This window comes from Callithrix jacchus, chromosome 7 (genome assembly GCF_049354715.1).
Source record: "Callithrix jacchus isolate 240 chromosome 7, calJac240_pri, whole genome shotgun sequence".
Lineage (NCBI taxonomy): Eukaryota > Metazoa > Chordata > Mammalia > Primates > Cebidae > Callithrix > Callithrix jacchus.
Genome location: NC_133508.1, coordinates 84,092,267 through 84,107,460, shown reverse-complemented (window position 1 = coordinate 84,107,460; position 15,194 = coordinate 84,092,267). Strand labels below are relative to the sequence as shown.

Sequence of the window (15,194 nt, the reverse complement as noted above, 5' to 3'; positions counted from 1 at the left end):
AGAATAGTAACAACTGGTGCTTTTTCCTTTACCAAAGTGATGGTTTGTTAACTTTATGCACCAGGCAGCATAAAACTGTCAGCAAACAGTATGTCTGCCACACCTGTTCCTTATTAAAGTTCTAAATGCTCTTATCACATGTTTAGTCTGTAAAAATGTTTTTCTTTTGTCAGATTAAAGCAACTAAAATTTAAGAGCAAGCACATTTCATATGGCAATTGGGCTTAAAGTATTAGCTTTAAGGTGGTAAGAATCAGGTTGGGTGCAGTGGCTCACGCCGGTAATCCCAGCACTTTGGGCGGCCGAGGCAGGCGGATTACCTAAGATCAGGAGTTCAAGACCAGCCTGACCAACATGGAGAAACCCCGTCTCTATTGAAAATACAAAAAAATTAGCTAGGCATGGTGGTGGGTGCCTGTAATCTCTGGTGCTTAGGACGCTGAGGCAGGAGAATTGCTTGAATCTGGGAGGCGGAGGTTGCGGTCAGCTGGGATCGCGCCATTGCACTCCGGCCTGGGTAACAAGAGCGAAACTCCATCTCAAAAAAAGAAAAATTAGTAAGAATCGGTGTGACTAGGCCAATATGACACAAATAATAAGACATCAAAACATCTATGCTGTTTCTGTACTCCCAGTAGAGTCCACCCTTTCTCTCTCTTACCCAGATAAAAAGTCCCACTGCTAGATTGATTTATTTTATCCTCTGGATTTCAATTCAGAAAGCTACTGTTAAAATACTATAATCCCATGCAACTTTTGGAGGTCTTCAGTGATTACAATCCTCTAGCATTAGCATCTAAACTGGAATGTGATACAGTAAATTCACAATAATGCCCTGGGTTTAATTTTTCAAAGGAAACACAGCAATAGGCAATGTTACACTATGTGAACTACCATCACCAGCTCAAGATAGTTAATTTTCTTTCTTTTTTTCTCTTTTGAGATGTAGTCTCGCTCTGTTGCCAGGCTGGAGTGCAGTGGCATGATCTCGGTTCACCACTACCTCCAACTCCCTGGTTAAAGCAATTTTCCTGCCTCAGTCTCCCAAGTAGCTGGGATTACAGGCATGCACCATGGGGTTTCACTATGTTGGCCAGGATGGTCTTAATCTCCTGACCTTGTGATCTGCCCATCCTGGTCTTCCAAAGTTTTAGAATTACAGGGGTGAGCCACAGCACCCAGCCAAGATAGGTAATTTTCAATTTAAGATCATGGACCAGGCATGATGGCTCACATCTGTAATCCCAGCATTCTGGGAGGCTAAGGCAGGCGTATCACTTGAGGTCAGGTGCTTGAGATCAGCCTGGCCAACATGGTTAAACCCCATCTCTACTAATAACACAAAAATTAGCCAGGCATGGTGGCAGCGCATGCCTGTAGTCCTAGCTACTCAGGAGGCTGAGGCAGGAGAATCGCTTGAACCTGAGAGATGGAGGTCACAGTGAGCTGAGATTGCACCACTGCAAACCAGCCTGGATGACACAGCAAGACTCTGTTTCAACAACAACAAAAAGATCATGGCACATTCCTTTCAATGACATATCTTTGTGAGGCTGATTTTTTGTGGGTTGTTGCTGTGAGAAAAACAAGTACCACAAGAAAAGTAATGTGGACCAGGCACAGCAGCTCATGCTTACAATCTCAGCATTTGGGGAGGCCGAGGCAGGAGGATGGCTTGAGGCCAGGAGCTGGAGACCAGCCTGAGCAACATAATGACACCTCTCTCTACAAGAATTTTAAACATTAGTGAGGTATGGTGCCATGTGCCTGAGTAGTCCCAGCTACAAGGCTGAGGTGGGAGGACTGCCTGAGCCCAGGAGTTGGAGGCTGCAGTGAGCCATGATTGTGTGACCGCATTCCAGCCTGGACAACAGAGTGAATGAATGAGAGAATGAATGAAAGGGAGGGAGGAAGGGAGGGAGGGAAGGAGAAAGAAAAAGAAGGAAAATAACAGAGAAGAAAAGAGGACCAGGAGCAGTGGCTCACACTTATAATCCCAGCACTTTGGGTAGGCCAACGTGGGCAGATCACCTGAGGTCAGAAGATCATGACCAGCCTCGCCAACTTGGTGAAACCCCATCTCTACTAAATTTACAAAATTGAGCTGGATGAGGTGGCAGGTGCCTATAATCCTGGCTGCTTGGGAGGCTGAGGCAGGAGAATCGCTTGAACCCGGGAGACAGAGGTTGCAGTGAGCCAAGATCACACCATTGCACTCCAGCTGGGCAATAGGAGCTAAAAGGAATGAAAGAAGAAAGAGAGAGAGAAAGAAGAAAAGAAAGAGAGGAAGAAAGAGAAGAAGGAAAGTAGGAAGAAAGGAAGGAAGAGAAAGAGACAAACCAGACGCAGAGGCTCATGCCTGTAATCCCAGCATTTTGGGAAGCCAAGGAAGGCAGATCACCTGAGGTCTGAGGTTCGAGACCAGCCTGGCCAACATGGTGAAATCCCATCTCTACTAAAAATATAAAATTAGCCAGGCATGGTGGCTCACGCCTGTAGTCCCAGCTACTTGGGAGGCTGAGGCATGAGAATCACTTGAACCTAAGAGGCTAAGGTTGCAGTGAGCCAAGATCGTGCCATTGCGCTCCAGCCTGAGCAACAGAGTAAGACTCCATTAGAAAAAAAAAAAAAAAAAAAGGAAGGAAAAGACAGAAAGAGAGAGACAGGGAGAGAAAGAAAGAAAATTAATAAGAAATACAGGTGGAAATGTCCAATCTGATTCCAACATATGAGAACCAGTGCCCAACAGGCATATACATTTTATTAGTAAGGGTGGTTACTTAAGAATGAAATTAAATTGCTACTTTTTTCTCCTAATTTATATGTATCATTTCTTCAAGCAGCTACTAACTTGTTAGAAAATACTTATTAAGCCAGGCGCCGTGGCTCAAGCCTGTAATCCCAGCACTTTGGGAGGCCAAGGCAGGTGGATCACGAGGTCAAGAGATCGAGACCATTCTGGTCAACGTGGTGAAAATACAAAAAATTAGCTGGGCAAGGTGGCGCGTGCCTGTAATCCCAGCTACTCAGGAGGCTGAGGCAGGAGAATTGCCTGAACCCAGGAGGCGGAGGTTGCAGTGAGCCGAGATCGCGCCATTGCACTCCAGCCTGGATAACAAGAGCGAAACTCCGTCTCAAAAAAAAAAAAGAAAATACTTATTAAGTATTGTTTGGACCTAATTACTTACATAATATAGCTGTTAGGTATTTCTTTTGCACTAGGGTTTCTATGATTGAGACACTACGGGCACCATGAACTGAGAACTTTTGGGAGTCTTTAAATTAAGCTAAGATCTTAAGGATGAGTAGGCACTTCAAAAACCATGTAACAGCATGAAGGCCAGGCATGGTGGCTCAAGTCTGTAATCCCAGCACTTTGGGAGGCCAAGGCAGGCAGATTACCTGAAGTCAGGAGTTTGAGACCAGCCTGGGCAATATGGTGAAACCCCATCTCTACTAAAATACAAAAAATTAGCTGGACATAGTGGCACATGCCTGTAATCCCAGCTATTCAGAAGACTGAGGCAGGAGAATGGCTTGAACCTGGGAGGCAAAGGTTGCAGTGAGCTGAGATGGCACCACTGCACTCCAGCCTGAGGAACAGAGCCAGACTCCATCTTTAAAAAAAAAAAAAAAAAGTGTAGTGGAATGAGAGGGAATAAAAAGAGTCCCTACCCTTAAAGACATTACACTCTAGTTAGGGAGGCAAAACTAAAAGATAAACAGTTTTGAAATAATTTAGTTAGGCCTGTAATCCCAGCACTTTGGGAGGCTGAGGCAGGTGGATGACAACTCAGGGGATTGAGACCAGCCTGGCCAACGTGGTGAAACCCTGTCTCTACTAAAAATACAAAATTTAGCTAGGCATGGTGGTAGGCACCTGTAATCCCAGCTACTAGGGAGGCTGAGGTAGTAGAATCACTTGAATCCAGGAGGTGGAGGTTGCAATGAGCTGAGATCCTGCTGATACACTCTAGCCTGGGCAACAAAGCGAGCTCCATCTCAAAAGAAAAAAGAAAAAATTTGCAGTTAAACTTTAATATCTGCAAAGTTCTTTCATATCTTTTATTATGAAATTCTATTGTGTATCTATTTCCAAATTGAGAGTCTCTGAAAGCCTGTATCACTGTCCACAGAAACAGCCCAGAGTTTGCATTCAAGGGAGTGTTTTTGTGTTAGGCTCACTTTTGTCAGTTTACTCTCTCACACTTTACTCAGAATTGAATCCTACAATAACCCTATGCAAGGATAACTGCTTTAAGCGTTCTCCATCTCCCAGCTGCTTCTTTCCCACTGTCCTTCAAAATTAAGCTCATATACACCACCTCCTCTGGAAGCCCTCCCTGACTCATTGGACTAAAATTTAGATGTACCTTCCCTTACCTAAATGGTATATTTATATCATAGGTCTTATCATTCTATCCAGTAGTCATTACCAGTTAATTTCCTTGTTTCCTAACTACATTGTGAACTTTTGGCAGCAGAGTCTGTGTCGTCCTTTTGTTTTTTAAGACATGGTCTTGCTCTGGCATGATCAAGTCTCACTGCAACCTCGACTTCTCATGCTCAGGTGATTCTCCCACCTCAGCCTCCCAAGTAGCTGGGACCACAGGAATACACCACCAGGCCCAGTGAATTTTTTGTAGAGATGGGTTTTTGATGTGTTTCTCAGGCTGATCTTGAACTCCTGAGCTCAAGTGATTCATGCACTTTGGCCTTCCAGAGTGCTGGGATTACAGATGTGAGCCACGGCCCTGGCCAGTCTGTGTCTTCTCACTCAGCTCCACAACAAATATCACAGTGCCTGGCTCAAAAAATGTTTCTGAATAAATGACAAGTACAGGGAAATACTTTTTAAAAATATATACAGGGCCAGGAATGGTGGCTCACACTTGTAATCCCAGCACTTTGGGAGGCCCAGGCGGGTGGATCACTTGAGGTCAGGAGTTCAAGACCAGCCTGGACAACATGGTGAAACCCTATCTCTACTAAAAATACAAAAATTAGCCAGGCATGGTGGTGTGCACCTGTAATCTCAGCTACTCAGGAAGTGGAAGCACAAGAATCATTTGAATCTGGGAGGTGGAGGTTGCAGCAAACAGAGATGGTGCCATCGCACTCCAGCCTGAGCGACAGGGCAAGACTCTATCTCAAAAGAAAACAAACAAACAAAAAAAACACACAGCTAATTATGTCATTTCACTTTAATGGACTTCTTAGAAAAAAATAATAATTTACTCTCAAAAATCTTAGAAAACAGATTAACAAATCTGTAAAAATTAAAATGATAATCATCCAAGCTGATACTCATATACTTTTGATAGAAATACAACAACCATGTTTGTGATGGTTAATTTTTGGTGTCAACTTAACTGGATTAAGGGATACTCAGATAGCTGGTAAAACATTATTATCTTCGAGGGTATTTCTGGAAAAGATTAGCATTTGAAGCAGTGGACTGAGTTCCAGCCTGGGCAACACAGCGAGACCCTGCCTTTACAAAAAAACACTTAGGCCAGGTGCAGTGACTCACGCCTGTTATTACAGCACTTTGGGAGGCCAAGGCAGGTGGATCACCTGAGGTCAGGAATTTGAGACCAGCCTGGCCAACATGTTGAAACCCTGTCTCTACTAAAAATATAAAAATTAGCCAGGTGTGCTGGCAGGCACCTGTAATCCTAGCTACTCGGGAGGCTGAGGCAGAACTGCTTGATCCCGGGAGGCAGAGGTTGCAGTGAGCCGAGATCACACCACTGCACTCTAGCCTGGGCAGCACAGTGAGACTCCATCTCAAAAAAATACAATAAAAAATAATTAGCCAGGCCTGTAGTCCCAACTACTCTGACAGCTAAGGCAGGAGGATCACTTGAGCCAAGTGGCTTCAGTGAACCGTCATAGAGTCACTATACTCCAGCCTGGGTGGCTGAGCAAGACTCTGTCTCAAAAAAATAAAAATAAAAATCTTAAAGTAGATTGTATGAGTCCATTCTCACATTTCTATAAAGAAATACCTGATGAGCTAGGCATGGTGGCTCACACCTGTAATCCTAGCACTTTGGGAGGCTGAGGTGGGCAGATCACCTGAGGAGTTCAAGACCAGCCTGACCAACATGGAGAAACCCCATTTCTACTGAAAATACAAAAAAATTAGCAAGGCATGGCAGCACATGCCTGTAATCCCAGCTACTAGGGAGGCTGAGGCAGGAGAATCACTTGAATCCAGGAGGGGGAGGTTGTGGTCAGCTGAGATTGCACCATTGCACTCCAGCCTGGGCAATAAGAGCAAAACTCTGTCTCAAAAAAAAAAAAAAAGAAATACCTGATGAATCACCCTCTCTACTAAAGAAAAAAAAAAATTGCCAGGCTTGATAGCACACACCTATAATCCCATCTACTCAGGAAGCTGAGGCAGGAGAATCTCTTGAACCTGGAAGGCAGAGATTGCAGTGAGCCAAGATTGTGCCAATGCTCTCTAGCTTGGCTGACAGACTGAGTCTCCGTCTCAAAAAACAACAACAAATGAATTAAATCTATAGGTAAACACCTGGAAGGATATTTCCATGATATAGTCAGCAAAAAATACACTAATCTCACTTGAAGGTAACAAAATAAGTACTTGCATTTTTGTTCACAATAACATTGAGAAAGAGATGGGGAAGCAGTTCATAATAAGCAGCTACTACTGTTGATCTCAGGATTAGAAAAGATTTAACTTTTCCCAGTGGGCATCTATTACTTTATAACTTAAAATGGAAAGGCAAAAAATGAAAATTTTTTAAATTAAGAGCAGTAAATCTGAAGATCTTCTCCCCTCCTCCAAGTTCTTAACATATAAAATCCCATGTTACAAGCACCCTTATTGAAACAGTGGTTCTTCAGAAGAGTCAAGTATCCTGTAGACCGCCTCTTTTACAGATAATGTAAACTTCCTTAAAAAAGAAATACAACTATTATTCTACCTATTCCACCAAAAGGAAAGAGGCCTATTATTTATGTATTATTTGTTTTTTAATTGATATGGAGTTTTGCTCGTTACCCAGGATGGAGTGCAATGGCTCAACCTTGGCTCACCGCAACCTCTGCCTCCAGAGTTCAAGTGATTCTCCTGCCTCAGTGAGCAGATGACCTGAGGTCAGGAGTTTGAGACCAGCCTGGCCATTATTGTGAAACCCCATATCTACTAAAAATACAAAAATTAGCCTGGCATAGTGGCAGGCACCTGTAATTCAAGCTACTCGGGAGGCTGAGGCAGGAGAACTGCTTGAACCCAGGAGGTGGAGGTTGCAGTGAACCAAGATCACATCATTGCACTCCAACCTGGGCAATAGAGTAAGCTTCCATCTTAAAAAAAAAAAAAAAAAAAAAAAAAAAACTAAGAAAGGAAAGGAAGAAAGAGAAATTCAAGGAAGACATTCAAACACTTCTGGTCCCGAAAATGGGCAAGCCAACTGCTACTGGAGCGCCCTCTGGGGACTGAATTTTAAAAAATTGTATATCTTCAAGACAAATAATACACTCTCTCTACATATGAATTCAACTTATAATTCAATAAATAAGTGCTTACTAAGCTCTTACTATGTGCCAGGCACAATGTTCAACACTGGGGACATAAAGATAAATGAAATCAAATTTCTGATTTGTATATGCTTAAAGTCAACTATCATCCAAAACTTTTTCTAAGTGCAGTAAGTAGGATGACCAGCCAAAATATGAGTTATCCTCACAAGCCCTAGAGTAAGTTAACACAGACGATAAAATGCTTTCTGGGTGAGGCTGGGCACAAGGGCTCATGCCTGTAATCTCAGCACTTTGGGAAGCTTTGGCAGGTGGATCACCCGAGGTTATAAAATCAAGACCAGGCTGGCCAACATGGTGAAACACCATCTCTACTAAAAAAAACAAAAATTAGCCAGGCATGGTGGCAAGCATCTGGAGCCTGAGGCAGGAGAATCTCTGGACACCAGGAGGCAGATCAGGCCACCGTACTTCAGCCTGGGCAACAGAGCAAAACCCTCTAAAAAAAGTGTTCTGGATGTTATAGAAAGCAATTCGGTATGGTTATAAGCTTTAGCCATAGTTTGTTTATGTAAGCAAAATGTTCACAATCTTTAAAAGAGAGGTTTAAATATTTATTCCAACTAACACATGCAAAATTGTGGTTATTTTCAAATATAAATTTAGGTTACATTGCCATAATTTCATTTGGGCCAAAACAACATACATAAATAAAGCTTCATTTTTTAAAATTCAAAAATGACACAGTATTCTCATCATGATTTTTTAGAAATAAATTATTCCATACTAACTCCACTCTGGAAACTGGGTATCACACAGATTTAGAAAATGGCTCATTTTCAAAAACAAATTCAGTAGCAGAGGACACAGATTTACAAACATTAAACTTGACATGTAACTGGCTAAATGAAAAAAAAAAGAGAGAAAAAATAGATTTACAAACAATTAGAAAATAAAACAAGTTCTCCTTCAAGTCTGGGTATGTCAAAGGAAGGAAGGAAAGAAGAAAGGGAGGGAGGGAGGGAAGAAAGGAAGGAGGGAGGGAGGGAAGGAAGGAAGGAGGGAAGAAGGGAAAGGAAAGAAGAAAAGAAAGAAAGAAAAGGAAGAGAGGAAGGGAGGCCAGGTGCAGTGGCTCACACCCATAATCCCAGCACTTTGGGAGGCCAAGGTGGGTGAATCACAAGGTCAAGAGTTTGAGACCAGCCTGGCCAATATGGTGAAACCTTGTCTCTACTAAAAACACAAAAATTAAAAAAAAAATACAAAAATTAGTCAAGTCATGTGCCTACATACAGTATTAGTTACTCAGGAGGCTGAGGAGGTGGAGGTCGCAGTGAGCTGAGATCGCACCACTGCACTCCAGCCTCAGTAACAGAGCTAGACTCCATCTCCAAAAAAAAAAAATTATTTGCCATTACTGCACAATAATAAAATAATAATAAAGAATAATTGCAGATGTGTAGATTATTTTTTACCCAGTATAGTAGTATGGATGTTATTAATTTAAGTATAGATATTTTAAAAGCATATTATGATTCAGAAATAGCATACTGCATTTAAATGCATTCAATGTAACAGTCATAAAGTAATTTAAAAGAAAAATACTAGTTTGCAATGAAAATAACCAGGCCAGGCACAGCTGCTCATGCCTATAATGCCAACACTTTAAGAAGCCAAGGCAGTAGGATCCCTTGAGTCTAGGAGTTCAAGACCAGCCTGAGCAATATAGTGAGACTTCATCTCTATAAAAACCTAAAAAAAAAAAAAAGTTAGCACCTTTCATCCCAGCCGCTCAGTAGACTGAGGTGGGAGAATGGCTTGATCCCAGAAGGCACAGGTTGGAGTGGGCTGAGTTGACGCCACTGTACTCCAGCCTGAGTGGCAGAGACAGACTTGGTCTCAAAACAAACAATGACAACAACAAAACCCAATAAAAATAACAAATCAAAACCCCAAAATCTATAAAAATAACCGATATAATAAGATCATAAAGTTTAAAGTGGAGAAAAAAATTATTTGCATCTCTGTGTGCCAGACATTTTACTTCATTTAATGTTCACAAATACCATACAAGACAGGCATTTCTGTTTTTTCCCTTTTCACAGAGGAACTCAAACTAAAAGTAACAACTTTTCTGGGTCTAGAGAAACAGTAAATGGCAGAGTCAGGGTTTGAACCCATATCTCTTTGACTCTAAAGTCTTTGCTACTTCTCCTATCATGCTATTTAAACATAAGAGAAATCTCATATATGAAACAAAAATTTGAAATCACTCCGACTTGTCACTTGTCTTTTATTTATTATTTTTTTTCCTGAGATGGAATCTTGCTCTGTCACCCAGCCTGGAGTGCAATGGCCTGATCTCAGCTGACTGCAACCTCCACCTCCCAGGTTCAAGCAATTCTCCTGCCTCGGCCTCCCGAGTAGCTAGGATTACAGGCCCCGTCACCAGGCCCGGCTGATTGTTAATATTTTTAGTAGAGATGGGTTTCACCATGTTGGCCAGGCTGGTGTAGAACTCGTGATGTCAGGTGATCCACCCACCTCAGCCTCCCAGGCATAAGCCACCATGCTGGCTGATATTTGTATTCTTAGTAGAGAAGGTTTCACCACGGTGGCCAAGCTGGTCTCCAACTCCTGACCTTCGTGATCCGCCTCCCAAAGTGCTGGGCTTACAGGCATGAACCACCACGCCCAGCCTTGTCACTTGTCTTTTAAAAAGTAAAGAGAAAGGAGGCTGAGGCAGGAAAAACGCTTGAACCGGGGACTCAGAGGTTGCAGTGAGCCGAGGTCGCACCACTGCACTCCAGCCTGGCGATACAGCGAGACTCCATCTCAAAAAAAAAAAAAAAAAAAAAAGGTAAAGAGAACCAACAAAAAAATTTTTTAAAGAGGATGTAAATATTATTATTTTTTTAGTTGGACTACTTCCACTTTGGCACCTAAATATGATCAATATTTATATATACATCTGTACAACACATAATGACTTGAACACATCTAACTTTCTCGGGATGCTATTTAGGGAATAAAATACAGGACAGGAGTTGATTACTCTGAACATATAAGGAGAGAAGCAAAAGTCCAAAGCTAATATAGGTCATATCCTGGAAGAGGAGGAAATTAGAAGTTCTAGGTCAAAAAAACTTTTGTTGGTTAAGGAGTTTCAGAGCGATTTCACTAGAGGCCACCAATGGTTGCCTCTTCTATTTCTAGATATCTAGTTTTCCTTCTTTCCCAAGCATTCTCCAGATTATCCATGAAGCCTTTTTCTTCAGTGTCAGTGCAACTAAGCAACCATACATCTAGCCCAAAAAATTGTTAGAAGAATTGAACTGATAATCTAACACGTCTTAAAGCAAAAGAAATAAAAGTAACAGGATTTTACAATTGGGAGGTGTTTTATATTCGGAGAAAATTTGGGTTCAGAGACTCTTTTTACTGTATTAGAAGGAGCAACTGAGGCTGGGAGAGAGGAAGTGACCGAGGGCCGAGCGTGAATTGGCAGCAGGGCCAAAGGTTAAAAGCTTGATCTCAGAACACCGCTCCGGATTTTCCCCATACCCGCCGTGGGCAGAGCCTTTGGGCGGGCCCCACCTTAGAGCTTACGGGGACAGGACCCGACAGCGCCAGCCGCAGCCCACAGCACAGCTAAAATAACACCTGGCCCCACCGGGTGACAGTTCGGTGTTTAGAGAACCAGAGGGAAGGCGCGGAGAAGAAAAATAGGTCTCCCCTTCAGGCAACTGCGGGCGAACACGGCCTCTCACCCAAATCCGTGCCCCACTGCCTCTACCCACCACACGATCAGCGACAAGCTGACCTTTGCGCGCTGGGGGACCCCCAAAGGTTGGGCCCTCCGGGACCCCTCTCCCGGCCCACTGTAGAGACCAATCGGTCCCCAAAATGTAGGAAAAGAAGGGGCACGGGAACAAAGCGACCCCAAGCAGTGCCCCCCAAGGCGGGCGGGCGTGGACTACGAGTCCCGGCACGCCGCGCGCCGGCGGCCCTCGGCCACTGCCACGCGAGCGGCGCGGTGGCCGCCGGGACTCGTAGTCTATGGCTCCGCGACTCCGGGAGGCGCGGACCAGGCGCGGCGGGACAGGCCGGCTCGCGTCCCGTCAAGCCCTCAGGAGCCCTTCGGTTGCCGGAGCCTCACCTCGACGATGCGGGCGCACTGTGTCCCCTTGCCGGCGCCGGGGCCGCCGAGGACGAACACGACCAGTGGCTTCATGAGACGGGGAGGGCAGAGGAGAATCGGGTGGCGGTTCTGCAGCAAGAAGCTAAGGCCCAGGACGTGGAGCAGCCGGCTGCTGCAGCGGCTCAGCATACACCTCGCCTCGGCCGGACGCTGAGGGAGCTGACAGCAGCCGGCGCGGCGCGGGGCGGGGAGGCGGCGGGAGAAAGGGGCGGGCTGAACCAGCGCCCGCCGCGGCCCCGCCGCCGTGGCTGCCCAGGCGTCCGCTGCGCTGTCGGAAGGGGAGGAGCTTCCCGCAGCTCGCGCGGTGCTGCGCCTAGGCGGCATTCGTGCGTACGCCCCAGCTTTCCTCCAGCTCTTGGGTTGTTCATTGGTACTTTCTGACCGCAGATATTTTATCCTGCGCCCACAGATGTCGGGTGTTGAGCTGGAGGCTGAGACCTGATCCGCGGGAAAGCAAAACCCATTGTCTCTGCTTGCAAGGAGTTTCCATTTAAGTGGGGAGGTAGCCAGTATGAATAAGTAAACACCAGTATATACAAACGGCGGTACGATTTTGAAGAAATAACAAGTAGGACATAAGATGGCCAGGGTCACCAGAGAAGGCCTCAGAAGTGGTGACATTCAAGCCAAGACATAAGGATAGGAAAGAGCGAAACCAGGCAAACACCTGGATAGAGTGCCTCACAGAGAAAAGCATATGCAAAAGATCTAAGATGGCTTGGCATGTTAGAGCAGTTGAACGATGGCCTGGCTGGGAGCGGGGGCTCACGCCTGTAATTCCAGTACTTTGGGAGGCTGAGGCAGGAGGATCGCTTGAGCCTAGGAGTTCAAGACCAGCCTGGGCAACATGGCGAGACCCCCGTCTCTACCAAGACTTTAAAAGCCTGGCGCGGTGGCGCATGCCTGTGATCCCATCTACTGGTGAGGCCGAGAAGGGAGGTTCACTTGTGCCCAGGAGCCGTGATCGCACCACTGCCCTCCAGCCTGGGTGACAATGAGACTGCCTCAAAAAAAAAGGTGGGGGGATGGCCAGTGACAGTGAGACCAGGGCTGAGTTAAATGAGGGGAGAATGAATGGAAGGTGAAAAGTTGAGAAAGTGAGGTCGGTGGCAGATCAGGATTATTGCTTATGGAAAGGAATCTGGGCTGTATTCTAACTGCAATGGGAAGCCCTTTAACTCTGTTCGCCTGACCCCTTTATTAAGGAAAAATCTTAAGGGAGAAGGAAAAAAGTTCAAGAACTGAGCCATGGTGCATACAGGCCTTTAAAAGGCCTTCTGGCCAACGTTAAGAGAGCTCGTTTGATATTTGAGGTAATAGATTTAAAATAATTGAAGATGTTTGGCCGTTGAGGCACAGGCAGAGAAGGCAGCTTGTTGCATTTATTCAGGGTTGGGGTTTTACCTGGCAAGTACAACAAAGAGAGAGGGGTCCAAGTGATGAGAGTGTTTACAAGAGAAGTTTATGATGATGTCTGTAGAATCAAAACCATACAGGAAAGCAAATAATGGTATATGAAGCCTAGTAGTGAAGGGGTTGGAGGGTGGTGGGGAAAGGGACTAAGGTCTTAGAGCATTGACGCAAGAAAGGTTCGGGGGGTATATGAGTAAGTGCACTGGCAGTATAGATGCCAGTGGTCTGAGTGGGATATTTGGAATTGAAATGTCCGAGCTTGTGAGTTTCTGATGATGCCAAGGTCCAGGGTGAGACCACCGGAATGGAAGGCTGAGGCAGAATGCATGCCCTGTTTTAGAACTAAGAGTCCAGGGTATTAGATTTGTCATACACGTACAAGTTTAAGTCAGATAGTACTGGAGTGAAGAGAAACTATGGGAAAGGAACTAAGCTGTTGAGGGCAGAGTGATCAGGAGGTTGGTAAATGAAAACAAACAGGAGAGGAAGATGGTGGGATAGCCCTCTGACCGCCCCCTTTCTCCTTTTTCTTTTAGTGCTCCTTTCTTCCCTCACTCAGCATTTTCTGGCTCTTCCCCATCTCCACTCTCTCCTTGCTTTCTTTTTGTTGTTGTTTTTACTTATTCACATCCTTCCTGCCCTTCTTTTTCCATTTGTAAGTCCCTCCCTTCTCTCTGTCTCTTTTTCTGTCCTTTTCCTCACCTACTTGGCTTTGTTTGCCCTTCTTTTTCGTTCTCCCTTTAATTTCTGCTTCTTTCCTCTCCACAACTTCTACCTTTTCCTTCCCACCATAGAAAGGAGAATGGAATATTTCAGATTATCACAGCTGGAAAAATCTTTTTTTTTTTTTGAGACGGAGTGTCACTCTGTCGCCCAAGTTGGAGTGCAGTGGTGCAATCTTGGCTCACTGCAACCTCTTCCTCCTCCTGAGTTCAAGCGATTCTCCTGCCTCAGCTTCCCAAGTAGCTGGGATTACAGGCACCTGCCACCATGCCTGGCTAATTTTTATATTTTTAGTAGAGATGGTGTTTCACCATGTTGGCCACGCTGGTTTCGAACTCCTGACCTCAAGTGATCCGCCTGCCTCAGCTTCCCAAAGTGCTGGGATTACAGGTGTCAGCTACCACGCCTGGCTGGAAAAAATCTTATTAATTAATAACTTATTTATACATTTATGCCTAGTGTTCCATTATTGGAACGCTAAGCTTGTGGGAGTAATTTATATCCTACTGCTCAAGGTCATCGCCAAGGTCTGATTTTTCACACAAAAAATTGCAACCTCTGGCATAAATGGGTTAATATTCCTTCAATATATTCCAGCTTTTTATTTATTGTTTGATAGCCCTATCAAAGCTACTATCTCATTAACTTAGTGAAATAGATGATACTGTTACATAAACTGGTTTTGCAGATGAAACCTGAAGCCAAAGGTTGTCCAAGGACATACAACCTGTAAGTAGCAGGAGCTGGAATTCAGAGCCTCTGGGTCTGTGTCTCATGTTGTTGTTGCTACTGCTATTGCTATAGAGCTAAGTTCCATCTTGTTTAAAAAGCAGAGCACATCGGGCCAGGCATGGTGGCTGACACCTGTAATCCCAGCACTTTGGGAAGCTGAGGTGGGTGGATCACCTGAGGTCAGGAGTTCAATACCAGCCTGGCCAACATGGTGAAACCCTGTCTCTACGAAAAATACAAAAATTATCTGGGCGTGGTGGCAGATACTTGTAATCCCAGCTACTCAGGAGCCTGAGCCAGGAGAATTGCTTGAACCTGGGAAGTGGAGGTTGCAGTGATCTGAGATCGCACCACTGCACTATAGCCTGGGCGACAAGAGCAAAAACTCCATCTAAAAAAAAAAAAAAAAGGAAAAGAAAAGCAGAGCACATCATCAGAGTTGCAAGGGACAGAAGGGTTCTTAGTCCAAACTCTTCATGTTACCAGTAGAGAAACAGGGATGCAGAAAAAAATCAGTACCTTACACAAGATACAGCCCCACTTTAGTACAGATATTAGGACTCAGAGGGGATCTGACCAAGAGTAAGGAGACCTATGTTTAAGTCTCTAT

At 44.7% G+C, this 15,194-nt stretch overlaps 1 protein-coding gene across 2 annotated transcripts in view; it reads right to left on the bottom strand.

Annotated features, from left to right (window-relative positions):
* Positions 1-11,913, bottom strand: part of CMPK1 (cytidine/uridine monophosphate kinase 1) — a 35,914-nt gene extending 24,001 nt beyond the window's left edge. For both annotated transcript variants that reach the window (XM_002750795.6, XM_009001190.4), the window contains exon 1: positions 11,675-11,913. In XM_002750795.6, coding sequence (XP_002750841.1) covers positions 11,675-11,845 — 171 coding nt within the window. In that variant the 5' untranslated portion in view covers positions 11,846-11,913. The remainder of the gene's footprint in view (positions 1-11,674) is intronic.
* Between the last annotated feature and the right edge of the window lie 3,281 nt (positions 11,914-15,194).